Source organism: Buceros rhinoceros, unplaced genomic scaffold, assembly GCF_000710305.1.
Source record: "Buceros rhinoceros silvestris isolate BGI_N320 unplaced genomic scaffold, ASM71030v1 scaffold3300, whole genome shotgun sequence".
NCBI lineage: Eukaryota > Metazoa > Chordata > Aves > Bucerotiformes > Bucerotidae > Buceros > Buceros rhinoceros.
The window spans coordinates 76,810-91,251 of record NW_010387767.1 but is presented as its reverse complement, the minus strand read 5'-3'; the positions used below and the strand labels follow the sequence as shown (position 1 = coordinate 91,251).

General features: G+C 46.3%; 1 protein-coding gene across 1 annotated transcript in view; it reads left to right on the top strand.

The window, feature by feature from the left end:
• RASAL2 (RAS protein activator like 2) overlaps positions 1–14,442 on the top strand; it is a 95,495-nt gene that overhangs the window by 46,846 nt on the left and 34,207 nt on the right. The window contains exon 4 of the mRNA XM_010132990.1: positions 13,075–13,184. Within this exon, the coding sequence (XP_010131292.1) occupies positions 13,075–13,184 (110 nt within the window). The remainder of the gene's footprint in view (positions 1–13,074; positions 13,185–14,442) is intronic.

Below are 14,442 nucleotides of genomic sequence, written 5' to 3'. Positions count from 1 at the left end.
GGGGGGCAGGGAGAGCATTTAGGTAACATTTCCAGTTGACCCCGAGGTATTGCTATCAACTGTCGAGTATTATCAGCGAGGCTCCTGGTGGATCCGTAACTTGCTTATTTTCGTTGCCTTGATCTGCAGCTGCAAATAGGGAAACATCAGAGCTAATGTGGGCAGTGACCTATATAAATACTTTTGAAGTTGCCACCAGGGATTGCATTACATATTCAATTTTGACTGGGAGAAAGGTTCCTTTAGGTTGGTGACAGCATCTTATTTCTCCCTGATGCCAAGGAATTACTTAGAAAATGGAAATGGCTTTATGGTTCATGTGGGAGCTGATGCAATTTCTGCAGGTGTGTTAATTGCTCTTTACCTCTTTGGGTTTTGTCATGAGTTTGGTTGGCTGCGAGTCTGTACGAGGCTTTTTCAGATAGAGCCGAGATTTTCCTGCTTGTGTCAGTCTTTGGTCTGTGTTCCAAGAGCACAAAGGCTTTTCTGTTACTGGACTGAGGGCAAGTGCTTCAAGTGAAAATGAGGTGCTCCGTAATTTTTCAACAATATTTGTTTGTGCTTTCAACTTGAATATTGCAAATATTTTCCCACCCTTCTTTTTTTTTTTTTTGGTGTGTAATCTGCCTACCTCAAAACTTGAGGAAAAACAGGAGAAGAATTATCTAGTGAACGCTGGGGTTTGTTCATATCCCCTGTGGACAGGAGTGCCATTTCTGTACCTTAGTGTCTATGTTCTTGCTTTGCTTTAGATAGCCCTCAGCCCTCTGCAGCACACTTCCTAGCTCGCTTCAGATCCACATGTGTGTGAAACTGGGTTTTGATTAAATCCTACATTTAATGAGAGCTATTGAAAGTATAAAATGGTTAAGGGTGGTCAGAATGGACAGACTAGATGGTGTTTAAGGCAACCGGTAAACTCGTGATTTGTTGGAATGGAAAAGGGGACCAAGGAAGCAGTGACTATGCTGGGTATCCACACTTAGTCCCTTTTCAGAGTCAAAAAATACTGTGGACTGGGACCTCCAGCAGTCTCTGATCTATCCCCATCTTCAAAGCTGGACAGACTTGTAGCAGGTTTGTTCCCCAGTCAGGTGCTGAAAACCTCCAAGGACGCAGATTTCGCAGCCTGGCTGAACAACCTCTTGTGGTTTGACCATTCTCATTGTGAAGACAATATTTCTTTTACAAAGGCTTTTCTTGTCAAAGCAAAACTTGACCTTCTAGTGCCTTTTGGAAGGCCATGAATCCCATTTTCCTCTAGTTGGAAAACTACCTGAAGTAACAGTTAAAGCAGGAGATATTGCTTAGCCTTGAGAAGGGAAAGCTCCGATGGCAGTCAAGAGGGCAGAGCCAGGCCCTTTGGGGAAGAGGCAGGAAGCACAAATTGAAATCCAAGAAATTCCACTGCAATGTAAGAAAGTCCTGTTTTCACTGGAAGGGGTTGCCTGGAGAGGTTGTGGTGTCTCTGTCCTTGGAGATATTCTCAAAAAGAGACTGGACACACGATCTGAAGCATCCTGCTCTAGTTTACCCCTGCTGTTGAGCACGGGGGGGTTGGACTAGAGGTATCTGCAGAGGTGCCTTTGCACCTCAGCTGATCTGTGATCCTCTGAACTGTCCTTCAGTGACCTGTTTTCTGGGGGGTACTTGGAGGAAAAAGTGTCTCGGTCCAGTTGCCCGTGAAAGTGTCACAAGAATGTTCTGTTGTGTCAAGTTCTGATATTTTTGTGCTGAACCCATGGTCCACACAGCTGCAGGAGGGTTTAACTGTGAGAGCCTTCAGAAGTCCTGGCTGTTCTCATCTTCATTTGGAAGAAATTCGCTGTTGTCTTTGCCTTTCTCTGTAGCGATTGCTCTTAAGATGTCTCTACGCGTTGTCGTAGTCTTTGTCTGACAACTGCCAGCTACTTCTCAGAAGTGTTTGGTTACTGCCTGTGTTGTTTATTTTATATGCCTCCTTTTCTCTTCATTCCTCATTTTTGTACAATTTTTGTGTTGATCCTATCTTCTAAGGAATATTTCAATGTTCCTCTGATTGTTCTCTAATAGTTCTCTAATACTTTGTAGCTCCTTCTCCCTTTCCAAACAAGAACCTTGCAGACTGTTTCTCCTTTCCCCCGGCAGGGTGTTGGGCTCTTAGGACTCTAGCAAACAGGCTCAGGAAGCAGCACACGGCTGCCTGTGTTGGGCACAGAGCCGCAGAAAACCAGCTCTTCGTGCCATGTGTGGCTGGTATTCTGCATCGTTGTCTGCCTGGCCACCTGTACAGCCAGGAGCATAATGCACCCTCCTGTCTGTCTGATTGGGACAAGGCTTCTGGCTGCGTAGCTTTGGCTCGGAGCAGCCCATTTATATGCCGTTACTCCTGAGCAGGTTGCGGTGCAGGTGGGGGCTGAGATCACCCTGCTTTAAACCATGCCAGCTTCTGAGCTGGCTAGAAGAGCAAGCTGCAAGTAGAAGTCACATTGCTTAAGAGTGCAGATGAGCTCCAGCCAGAGGTGCTGAGATAAAATACGCTGTTAACTTGTGGGTTGGCACATGTCTAATAGGTCGGTGGTAGGATGGTTTCTTTCTTTGATTTATATTAAGAATTTCCCAGCTCTCAGAAGTAGGTAAGATGACTTGGGCACCTTGTGGAAGTGTCTGAGAGGAGCTTCAAGGATGTAAGGGGGTGCCTATAATGGCTTTAAATTTGTGTTTGTGTGTGTGAGGTCATCTTGACCGTGCTTTATTGTACATATAAAGGAGATTAATAGCGAGATCTTGTGGTTTTGTCTTTCCAAACATGGACACCTACGGTATAGGTTGGAGGGCGATAGGCAGCTGCAGGGCAGTGCTGTCTCAGTCCTTCTTTCTGGGGACCTGACTCTGTGCCATACCTCTTCTCTGTGCTGCTTGGATTTCTAACGGAAAGCAGCTTAAGGCAGGGGACAGCTTAACCTTCTTCCATACTGATGGAAAATTATGCTGAGACTTTCATAATAAGTTGCTTTTACAGCTTTTTAAGTTGGCCTCTCAGAACAGCTATCTAAAAGCTGTCCTCTCAATTTGACAGTGGCTTCCAGCATGTTCTGGGCAGGTTTTTTTCCTTTCACATGCCAGGCAGTGGTACTCACTCAGAGCAAGGCATCTGTTTTTTTAATGCTGCTAATTGACATTTGTTTAGCATCTGGAATTTTGATTCATAACAGTGTAATGGCCTTTAAATGAACATTTCCTTGACAAGACATTTTTTAAGCAGTCTCTTCTGTGGCAGTGGTCAAGGAAGGATTTGTTTTCAGGGGCTGACACATGAAGTTCAGGAAATTTGCATTCCTACCTCCTGCATATGCCCTGGAGGAAAAGACATGTTTACATTTACTATTGGGTGGAAAGTAGGATTTCAGTAGTTACAAACATGCTCTCTCAGGGCAAACCACTACCAAGGACCAGCATGTGCAACGTGCTTGTTCTGCTTGCCTCCCACCAGGGGAATAAAGCAGATTCTGCTAACGCTGACATTGCACAGCACAAGGCAGATGTGCAGAGATAAGAGCTCTTGGGCTCATCCTTTCTTTATCTTCCTTCTTTCCCCAAAGATTCTTGTCTGCAGTTACGACATGAGTCTCCCTCCTGGTTCAGTTGTGTTAGCTGCTGTTTGACAATTTCCAAGAGTTTCTGGGAGGAGTATTGAGAGAGAACGGAAGGGCACGACAGGTCAGTAAAACGAGCCAAGGAAGTGTGTGTGTCTTCTCACGTACAGACAGATGTGGTCTGTTTGTTGTCCAGATGCGGGCAGCTTGTAAATACACATGTATAGGAAAACTCGTGTTTCTCAGACTCTTATTTGGCTGAGCAAACAGGAAGGCAGACGGAACTGGCAAGAATTGGCATCATGACACATAGGTGGGCGAGAACCCAGCTTTTCCCTTCCCTCACATGCTATGTCCTGGCAGAGCGTTGCAGTCTCGGAGCATCCCGTTCCCTACTGTTGCACCGCTGAGCCCTGGCCGTGCTGCGGCAACCCCTCTTTGCTCTGCTTTGGAATCGAGGGACCAGAGCAAATAGAAGCTTATGAAAGTCTCCAAACCTCCTGAAGTGGCAGGGTGGAGAGGAGTTGCTAAACTGCTCTTCTGATGCGCATTATGCTCTCCAATTTTTGCTTCTATGGGGTAAGGTTGTTAGTGAGTTGTTGTTACAAGTAATACGTGATTCATCTGTGTCTGCTGGCTATTAGGAAGAAAAGACGAGAAAAGAAGCCAAGAGATGAGCGCAGATGAGGTAGGAAAGCCAGAACACAATTTTGGGAAGGAAGTAAAATTATTTTTATGGGAACCCCATGTGCATGTGATGGGAAGACTGGTACTTCCCAGTTGACTGCCCTGGTTCGTTTCTAGCAGAGAGCGTAAGCGGGTCTGTAGGAATACGTCTGCCTCTTGGCTCTCTGAGAGCACTGCTAAATGGAACAGAAGACAATACAGCCAGCCTAAGTGAAGGTCAAAGCTTGATGAGATCTCACGGCTGCCCGGCCTCATCTTTTATGCAGTCAGCAAGATTGTTGCTTCTCCAGAGCTCTGCTCTGCTCCCGTCACGCTGCCAGGTTAGGACGATCTCTTCTGCCCATGTGACCTCTCGGCATACAAGAACATACTTTTAATTCTGCGTCAGCGCCAATGCAGAGATGGAATCATTGATGTACATTAGTGTGAGGCATCGCGGCATCCTTCAGGAAGAGCTGGCTGCACTCAAATTTGTCATCCTGATTGTGAGATTAACATTTTTCCTTCCACTTTCCACGCTAACCGTGACACATTTGAATCTGCTTTAATTTTTAACACTTGTCTGTGATGCAGTGGATTAGATATGCTGGCTGCCACTTCATGGATTTTGTGTTCAAAGGCATGAATAGGTGATTGGCTGTCTCCAGGATGCTCACCAAGTTCTCATCCGTATCTCTGTTCTGGGGGAATACCTTTCATAGGCTCTGTAACCTTCACAGTCTCTTTCCGCCAAAGCAGATTTGTCGTTACATCAAACGTTGGCGTTGAGGCAGATGATGGGTGTATCTGCTCTGGGACACCGTCTGGTGGACCTCAACAGCAGGAACATTTTCTTCATATTTGGTGTGAATTTGACTCTAATTCCCCTGCAGTTAATGTAGGGGAGCTATGAATGTAAATAGTTTTAACCACTGGTCACGTGCCAGTGGTCCCTGGTTTAACAGTATTTAGGCGTGTGCTGGCTCTTCACCTCCAAATCCCGGCTTAGTCAGGTTCTGCAGGGTTTAATTAATACATCCTCTGCAAATCCATCCTACTGACCCTTTTATCACTTCTCTTGCTCTTCTATTTTTAATTCTCTTCAACTGATTCTTCAAGTTCTGGCACTAAAGTTCACAGGAATGTGTTCAGTTGTCAGAACGTTATCAGTTTCTAATTGCTCGCAACCCTTTGTGTTATTTCTCTGTCCTTCCTGGCCTTGCCTTCAACCTCCTAATTTAATATAGCTCAGTGTAATTAATGTGCTGTTTAACTTTTCTTCCAGATCATTAACACAGATGTTAAGCAGAAGCAGTCATGCCACTATCCCCGCTACATCCCCTTGGACCCTTTCTTCTACCTCGATACCTTATCACTTGGCATAATTACTCTTCAGATACTCTTTAGATACTCCTGCAGCCATTTTTCAGGTTTGTGTTACTAGCTTTGACAAAGCTCCTTTCAGTTAATTGTCCTGATTAGTACACGTGGTGTATTATCAGAAGGTGAAGGGCTGAAGAGTTGGGCTGCTTGCTGGCCGGGTGCCAGGAGAGCCAGGGTCACAAAAATGATTGCCTGCTTCCTGCAGCCAGGCAAAGTCAAAACCGCCGCTGCTTGGGTGCTGCTGAGGCAGGCTGGAGGCCACCGCTTCTCCAGCTTCTTCACTTTCTAGTGTTCGATTAAACACTCTGATAGACACAGGTGACCCGTTTCTTAGAATATTTATTGTGCCTCACTGTTGTTTTGTTGCTCTCTAGACAGGCTTCTGACCTTTATTCATCACGTTGTGGAGAGGGGCTTTGAAGGCTGCTTTTTTCTTGGTGCCTGATGTGTCAGCTCCTGCGGAGGCAGCCAGGCTCTGCTCCCAGTTGCGTCCATGCTACACACCTTGCTGAACTGGGATCTGAAAAGCTGATGTAGCTCTCCCCAGCTATCGGGAAGCTCTTGTTTCTTCATGAATTTTTTAGTGTGATTCCCAGTGACTTGGAAATTTGATTCCTTTAGTACTTCTGACTGCATATCACGCAGAGTACGTGCAACCGTGTGATACGTGTTATTAATAGATGTATTATCAGCGTATCCCTGTTCTGGCATCCTCTCCTTTTCCTTGGTTTCCTTGTTACTGTTCTTCGACTTGTTCATTCTACTCTGCATCACTCCCATGCCTGTAGACAATTTTTCACTGGGAAGTTGAAATTGTTATCTGGCCAAATCTGCCATGCTGTCCCATCAGGGGAAAAATATCTTCCTGATCCTTGCTGTTGATCAGCTTGTGTCCTGAAGCATGATAATTGCTCACTCTTGTTATTTTTAAACCTGACTAATGCAGCTACATATGTTATTCTTCCTTATATAAACACATAATCCTTTTTTAATCTTGCTGGAAAAATTTGTCGGTATAATATCTTGTGGTAGAGAATTCTATGGGCTGATTTATACATAGCACTCGAAAAGGTCTCCTGACAATCAGCTAAATGTGCTGCCTCTCATGTTAAATTGTCCCTTGGTTTTCTTACGTAACGGGGTCCATGAGGAGCTAAGTTAATTTCCATTCTATTTGTTTTATACAGCTCTAATCGCTTCTTGCTTTTGTTTCTAAAATAGTTGGTCTTTAAAACATATCATTCGTAAATCCCCCTCTTGTCTGCCTTTAATCAGTTCATACTTCTGGAGTTGGGTTTTGTTCTAGTTTTCTTGCTGAGATGAGAAGATCAGAGGAGAGCGGTGCATTAGTGTGAAAGCTTCGGCAGATTTACGTAACAGCACTTCACTGTTATTGCGCTTTATCCTGTGTTTAGACATTCAAACATGGTTTTTATTGTTCTCTGCCCACGCACAGACCACCTCCTCAGTGGCTTAGTGCTAGGCTGATTGTGGAGTTTGACTGCTGTAAGTCACTGTCCTGATGTTTATCTCACCACCAAGGTGTGCGTATGGTTGTTTTCATCTGCTTTTCTGCTGTGTGAGTGGCTGAGAGCCCTTCCAAAGGGAGCTGCCGCTCATGTTTTAATAATGCCTGTTACTGGGCTCATAAGCAAACTTCTCCACCTCCTTGCTAGTTATATTGGCGTTTTGCTGATGTTCTGCAGGGGATAGTAAACCTCACCGTGTTTGCTCCCAATCCCCAGGATATCCTGCTAGTTGTAGCTTTCCATTTCATGGCCTGGCTATCTTCCTCTGCCTCTTTGCTTCCCACAGCTTTACAAGGTACTGGCGCAGGAAAGCGTTTCCACTTGGCTGTGATTTTTTTATTTTTTCTCAATAGCTGCTTGTGAGCAACTTAAGAGATAAAATCCTCCATGTACTAACCACACACAGTGGTTGGAGGCAGCTCTGCTGTCATCCGTAGTCACTGGAGTGTTATCCTTGTACCCATCCGATCGTTCACCTCCGAGAGAACAAGTCTCATCGCTCTGGAAATGAAGTTCCCCACCTGCTGTTATTAATAACGCATTAGTGCTTCTCACTGAGAGTTGCAGATGTTCATGATGAGTTGCAAGCCTCCAGAAGGCAATGTGCTTGTCCCCAGAAACACCTCGGGCAAACCACAGCACTGTGTTTAAGGTCAACCTTTACTGCCGCCCGTCTGGGTTTCGAAACCTCCACTAACACCATTGCATTTTATTGGTGGATAACCAGTGTTATAGTTACATAGTTTTATTAGTCCTTGGCTGAATTAACAGCAGACAATCGTTATTTATTATGCATGGGCTGTTCTCTCTGGAGTGAAGAATCAGCATGTCTGAAGGGAAGTCCACGAGTTGAGTAGTTCATGCTTGGGCTGTCTCTGAATTTGTTGGGCAGTCCATGGGCTGCTCTGCTGAGATCGAGCACAGGGAGATGGTTGTCATCTTTGGCACGGAGCAAACGTTTCCTAAAGCCAGAGCTGCCCTGAACAACAACCATCCCCGAGTTTAAAACAGGTGGGGGTCAGAGTTTCTGTACCTTCCCTCTGCGGCTGGGGGGGGAAGTCACAAGCACCCACTGAATTTATCACTTCTGTGGCGATCTCTTCTTGGCAGAATGAGAGTGATGAGTTGCTTAACTTCCAAACGAGCCGAAGAGAACTCTCAGTAGGGCTGAATTATTTTTAGACGTTGTATCATTGGGATCTCTTAGCCCAGAGTTTGATGCTTTTGGCTGAGGTGATGAACCTGCTCTGAACCACATGCCTGACTGCGTGCGTGCTTGTGTGCTCTTGCTCTCCCCCGTCTTTCTTTTCCACCTTTGTTCCCCTAAACCTGTGGTTCTGAGGAGAACTCGTACTCTGGTGAGGTGTGGACCATCCAGTCTGGCTCTTGGGGAATTAAGGCTGTTATTCTCTCTCTGGCTTCCTTTTAACATTCTGCATTTACGCAGTACTGACCTTTTCAGAATGCGTCCTAGCTAATGTATCCTACCAGATATTTTGTCCTTGTTTTATTATTAAGAACACTCATAATTTCTAGCGGTTTGGGCAATAAGTTTACGTCTTCTTCTCTGAAGGTGTTTAAGCAGTAAAATTCCCACTGCTTTTCAAAATGCTCCATGATGATTCTTCAAGCTCAGACACCTCATTATATTTAGGTGTACGAACCAAACGGCTGTGTATTTTGTGTTGAAATAAGCATTTAAGAGAAATACCTAGCCAGTAAGAGAGGGAGTAAGGGTGGTTTCATCTTTTTAATGGTACAAGCTACAGTTATTAGCATTGGAAAAGATTTCTTCTGTATGGAAGGGAAAGGCTGAAACCCTTCCAGTCGAATGGAATCCTTGCACATAGAAGTTTATTGTTCATCACTACATCTTTTTTATATCTCTAGTCAGCATTTAAAAGCATTTCCTTTGGCAAAGAAAGTCAAAAAGCTCTGCTTGGTTCTGGCACGTGTGAATTTTTCATGCTGCTCGCAGGTTGTCCATCTGTAAGCACTGGCCCTGCGTGAACTGCCTGCAAGGTGCAGAGAGCAAATACTGGAAATGTTTCCAAGCCTTTAGAGAATGACCAATAAGTACATTCTCTGTTTGAATAATTTTTATCCTTAAGTATGTCCTTACCCTAATACTTTAGATTTTATTTTTTCGTACAATCAGCTCTGGATAGCCCTATTCAACCGCAGATGCATATTTATTTCATTAGGGAATAGATTATATTCAATTAAACCAAGAACATGTTTCACTAATGTTAAAGCAAAGCCAATTTAAAATTTTGCGTGCATGCAAAAATGAATATTCGCGGTCCCTCACCGAGCAGGATTGGGAATGATTGAATATAAATACTTTTGGACCCCTGCTGAGTTGGGTCAGCTTCGTCTTATTTCCCCTTAAGGGGATAAAAAACATGTTATTTCGTGTTTGCAATTTGAGTAGCCTGAGAGGCAGTCGAATGAAGCCAGGGTGCACCAGATCTGAATCGCTGTAGTGGGTTTGTTACCTTTTATGCTGAGAGGTCAGAATATATGAAAGTGACTTTGAAAGCGCTGTACATCCTCTGCTTGAACTCCAGAAAGGCCCCAAGAGGAGGCCAAGAGCATCTATTGATTACAGGGGTTTTTTTCAAAGGCGCTTTTTCAATATCAGCACCAAGGGTAGAGTTTGAGCAGCAGCGATAAAAACTCTTCTCTTTTGACAGCACCTTCTCCCCCAGCACACTGCGTAGATTTGTGGGGTTTGGGTTTTTTTTTCCAGTATCTTGATATCAGCCCTTTTTTTTTTCTATTTTATTTCCTATTTCAGGAGAATTTAACAGCTTTCACCCCCGAGGAGCCTGCTGACTGTCAAGCCTCAGCAATTGAAGGGCAGCCTTAAATGTTGCACTGCCTTCGGCTGCAGAAAAGAGGTTCCCTCTTCCTTTATCCCCTGCAGCACCATCCCACAGGGCATCCCAGTTTCTCTGTGCTGCCCAGGGGCAGGCATGTCTCAGGCTGTGGTGTGTGGGAGCCAGCATTTGGAAGAGGATGATCTGCATGTGCCAGAAAGATCCTGAGCTAAAAGGAGGAGATTCAGACTAGATTGAAGGAAGACACTTTTTACCCTGAGGGCTGTGAGACACTGGCCCAGGTTGCCCAGAGAGGTGGGAGAAGCCCCATCCCTGGAACCATTCGAGGTCAGGTTGGACCTCGTGGCTCTGGGCAAGCTGCTCTAGTTGCAGATGTCCCTGCTCGCTGCAGGAGGGCTGGACTAGGTGAGCTCTCAACGTCCCTTCCAACCCAAACCAGTCTGTGTTTCTGTGATCCTACAGCCAGCATCAGCTATGGGTGGGCTTTCAATAATCTATCACCATCCAAATCTCGGTGGAACTGAGGAGACAGGCCATCACGCTGAACTGACTGAAAACGTTGTGTCTGTGGGCCTGAGGAACTGTGGCGTTGGTGGGATTGTTTTTACGCTTGACAACTGAGTGGGACTCGCTTGGTCGTTCATCATTAGCAGCAGAGTGAGAATGAGTGCGGAGAGAGAGAGAACCTGCCTACCAGTGTGTAGAGAGGGGAATTGTGCAATTTCAAAGAGCGAATTGTGTGTAAGAAGAGGGACAAACTGAATGTGAAGGAACCGTGAATAACAGCATCAGGAAAAGAGAGAGGGGGGTTGAAGGGTGTGCTTGTTGAAAGGGATGAGAATACGGTTTGTTTCCAAAAGAGCCCTGGAAGTACGGGAAGATGAAGGCAAATATGAGCCTGGAAAATGGGTTTTGAGGTGCTTGTGGTGAATGTCTTCAGCCTGACCAAAATGTGGGCTTTGCTGTTTGGAAGCAACTTCTTTGCCAACAATTCAGGTGGCATGCACTGATGAGGAGAGGGGGGTAGCCCTGTCCTTTGAGTAGCGCAGAATCACAGGGCAGCCCGGGTTGGGAGGGACCTCAGAAGCTCACCTGGTCCAGCCTTCTGTGGGAAGGGGATCCCAGATGGAATTCCATAGCACCCTGTCCAGTCATAGATAAACCTTATTTTCTTCTTGAAGGGGTGAAAGAGATGTGAGATTTTTCAGACTTAAAGATTACAGGTCAAGTCTGAGAGGTGAACAGGTCTCCCCCTTCAGCCTGGCTGAGTCACCTGGAGCCAAGAAGACACTCTTGCTTTGTCAGTGTTCTGTGCAGGAAAGAACAGGAGACCTTGTTTGTCCCCAGTTTGCTGATTTCTGTATTAGAGGAGGCAGCTGCGGGCAACATCTGTCACCTGTCCCAGTCGCAGCTTGTGGAGACTTGCCTTGCGAATGTGCTCAGAACTAGCTGTCCTCGGCTTCTGTCCTGGCAGAACAGGGAAGAGGGCAGAGAGAGAGGGCTGGCTGCGGCGGGGGGACCGCTAGACCTGGGCTGAAGTCAGGCTGTAGATCTACTGCTGCAGTCCACACCAAGGGAGCATGCACTGCAGGCCACTTCTACCAGCCTATAACCAGCCTATAAAATTTTTAGCAAGGGCGGTTTCACTCGCGTTGGTTGGTAAAGCTCTCAACAGCAGTGTGCAGGGCACGGTGGCTCTCTGTAGCTGTTCTGTGAAGGACCAGAACAGATTCGGCCAAGAAAATGTTGCTTAATCCCATTGGATTAAGAATCTCTGTATGTGCTTTGATCATGCCAAAGACTGTATGTGCGTGTATACGTCTGCAAGACCTGAAAATACCTGGACACAATATGGTTTATTTAAAACGTGTATCATGCTCCAAGTCACGTAAAGGAGCAAATCCAATATGCAGGTGTTGAACTGGTCCTGTGATTTCTGCACAAACCCCTTTGTGTACCAGCAGTCAGACGTACTCGTGTTCCACTACTGGTAGCACAACAGTAGCTCTTGGTGATACTAGCAAGGAGAGAACTATGAGGAGAGGGTGAGGACTTGTTCAGCTGGGAAAGAAAAGGCGGCGGGGTGATACAAGGCAGCGAACTGCAGTGGAGGGGGGAATGACAAAGAAAGATGCTGGAGCCAGGCGTTTCCCTGTAGAGGCAGATGCTGTAATATGGCAGCAGCGGCAGATGTTGCTTGGGAGGGTTGTGTTGAAGAAGGGGAACTTCTCTCACCAGAGGGGTGATGCAGCACTGGACCGAGTGGCCCGGAGAGGTGGTAAAATCTCCTCCCCAGAGGTGTTGCGCCTTAGCTGCACAAAGTCAGGGTGAGGCTGAGCTGGTGTTGGCAGTACCCCACATCGAGCAGGAGGCTGGCGGGAGGATCCCCAGAGGCTCCCTCCGACTCCCATGTCTTTGGTCTGTCATTTTTTGGTGAGCAGTTGTTGTTCAGAAGACAGATTACTGGAAAATCGGGTGTTTTTAGATCACAAGTAGATTTTGGGGGTGAGTTTTGCTTCAGAGCAGTACCAGGTATCTGAAGTTACAGTGTGTGAAGTCACAGTCAGTGTGAAATGTTTTAAAATTTTAAATGCTGGCAGTGAGGCTATTGAAATCACAAATCACTGTAAGAGTTAACATGCTGTATCCTGTGAAAAGGAAAACTCAGGTGCAACTGTGAGTGCAACAGAAGCTCATAATCAAAGATGTCTTGTACTCTTAATGTGACCACAAATTAAAACCATGGCACCTAAAGGTGAGGTGGGAACAAACCCTGGTATCTAAGACTGTGCCTTATTAAATGATAATTGTGGGGTTTGAGGTCTTTTGTAAAATAGCTGGGACTCATTAAAGTGCACCTGTAATGCGAGCAGTGCTGATGGTTGCAGCGTGGAGCTCTCCCATCCTGGAACTGGCATTGACAGCCTTTCTCCTGGGCAGAGGAATCCCCGTACGGCAGCGTCTGTGATCGTCGTCAGCGAGAACTGCTGCCGAGTTTGGACTCTGTGGCAGCGCACTGATTGATTGATGACTGGCATCAGTGATTCCCTGATTCACTTCTGCACCTTCTCATTTTAGGGATTCTTCAGCAAGCGCCTGAAAGGGTCCATCAAGAGGACAAAGAGTCAGTCTAAACTGGACAGGAACACCAGTTTCCGTCTTCCATCTCTCCGTAATACCGATGACAGGTAAGGTTCAGTGCAGCTCCCAAAACGATCTCTCCTCATCCAGAGGCACTTGGCAGCATGCAGCCCACGTCTGCGCTCACCGAGCGAGAGCAAGGAAGGGTGGTTATTGTTAAACCGGCAGGTGGGTGGGTTTGGGGCTGACTCTGGTCTATTAGAAGTGGTTTAGTACACAAGGTCCTGCTCATCCAGGGCTGAAAACCTTTGCTGCTCATAACGGCTGATAAAAAGTTCAGGTTAAGCATCTGGACTCAAATACCTTTGTCTGCATCCATTTCAAATGGACTGTAGCAGATTTAAATTTCATGATACAAACCCGCTGGATTGGTCAGCTTGAGCGAATCTCGCCTTGACTTACCCGCGGCTCAGCGCGGTGGCCGATACGAGGAGCCATGTTGGTGCGAGCAGCTCGGTTCAGCGAGCACTGGCAAAGCCCAGAGGTGTGTGGTGCAGGGCAGGTGCACTCAGAATCCTCATTGCTCTCAGTGTGGTTACTGCAGCGTTACTACAATGAGCAGACGGTCTGTTTTTCAGAAGACTGGAGAACTCGGTAACTTCTGACTTCCTCAGGGCTCCTTCTGGTGCCTTGGTGCTTGTTTAGGTGTGGGCTGGCGATTCAGGCTGGGAATGGATTTGTCAGAGGCAAGCAACAGCTCTCCCCCACAGTTTGTCCTCACTCTTTGTAAAGCCTTGGTTGTTTTTATTAAATGTTACTCTGTGTTGCCTTCCACAGCAGCCCATCAGCAGGACTAAACTGAGGGAAAAACAGGTTGCCCTGTACTTAAGGCCACGGCAGGCTCCTGTGAGTTTATGTTGCATAGTGCCTTTTCCCTTCTCCTTTAGCTGAGCTGAATTCATCAGTTGTATCTGTCACGCTGTGCTGCTTCAGTCAAGGGCACTATCTTCTCCCTGGGAAAAGCAGCGTCGTGAAATCCTGGAGATCACAAGGCCCTGGGTGTTAGAGGGCTTGTGAACTTCACGAGTTACAGAGAGAGAGGGCTGCTGCCGCGTACCAGACGAGGCTCACGGTGTGGGTGGTGTGGCTCCTGTAGTTGCATGGATGCCCACCCAGTCTGCTGAGAGGTTTTTTATCATCCCTGCGTTCAGAGAGTTGCACCATGGCTATAAAAAGCAGCTCGGGGAGCGTAAGCATGTGAAATAATGCCAGCGTGTGATAAAGTACCTGTTGTTTGTAGCGTTGTTTGGACCCAGCTTTGGTTGAAGTTTTGTCATGCAAAAATCCCTTTGCTGTAAATGATGT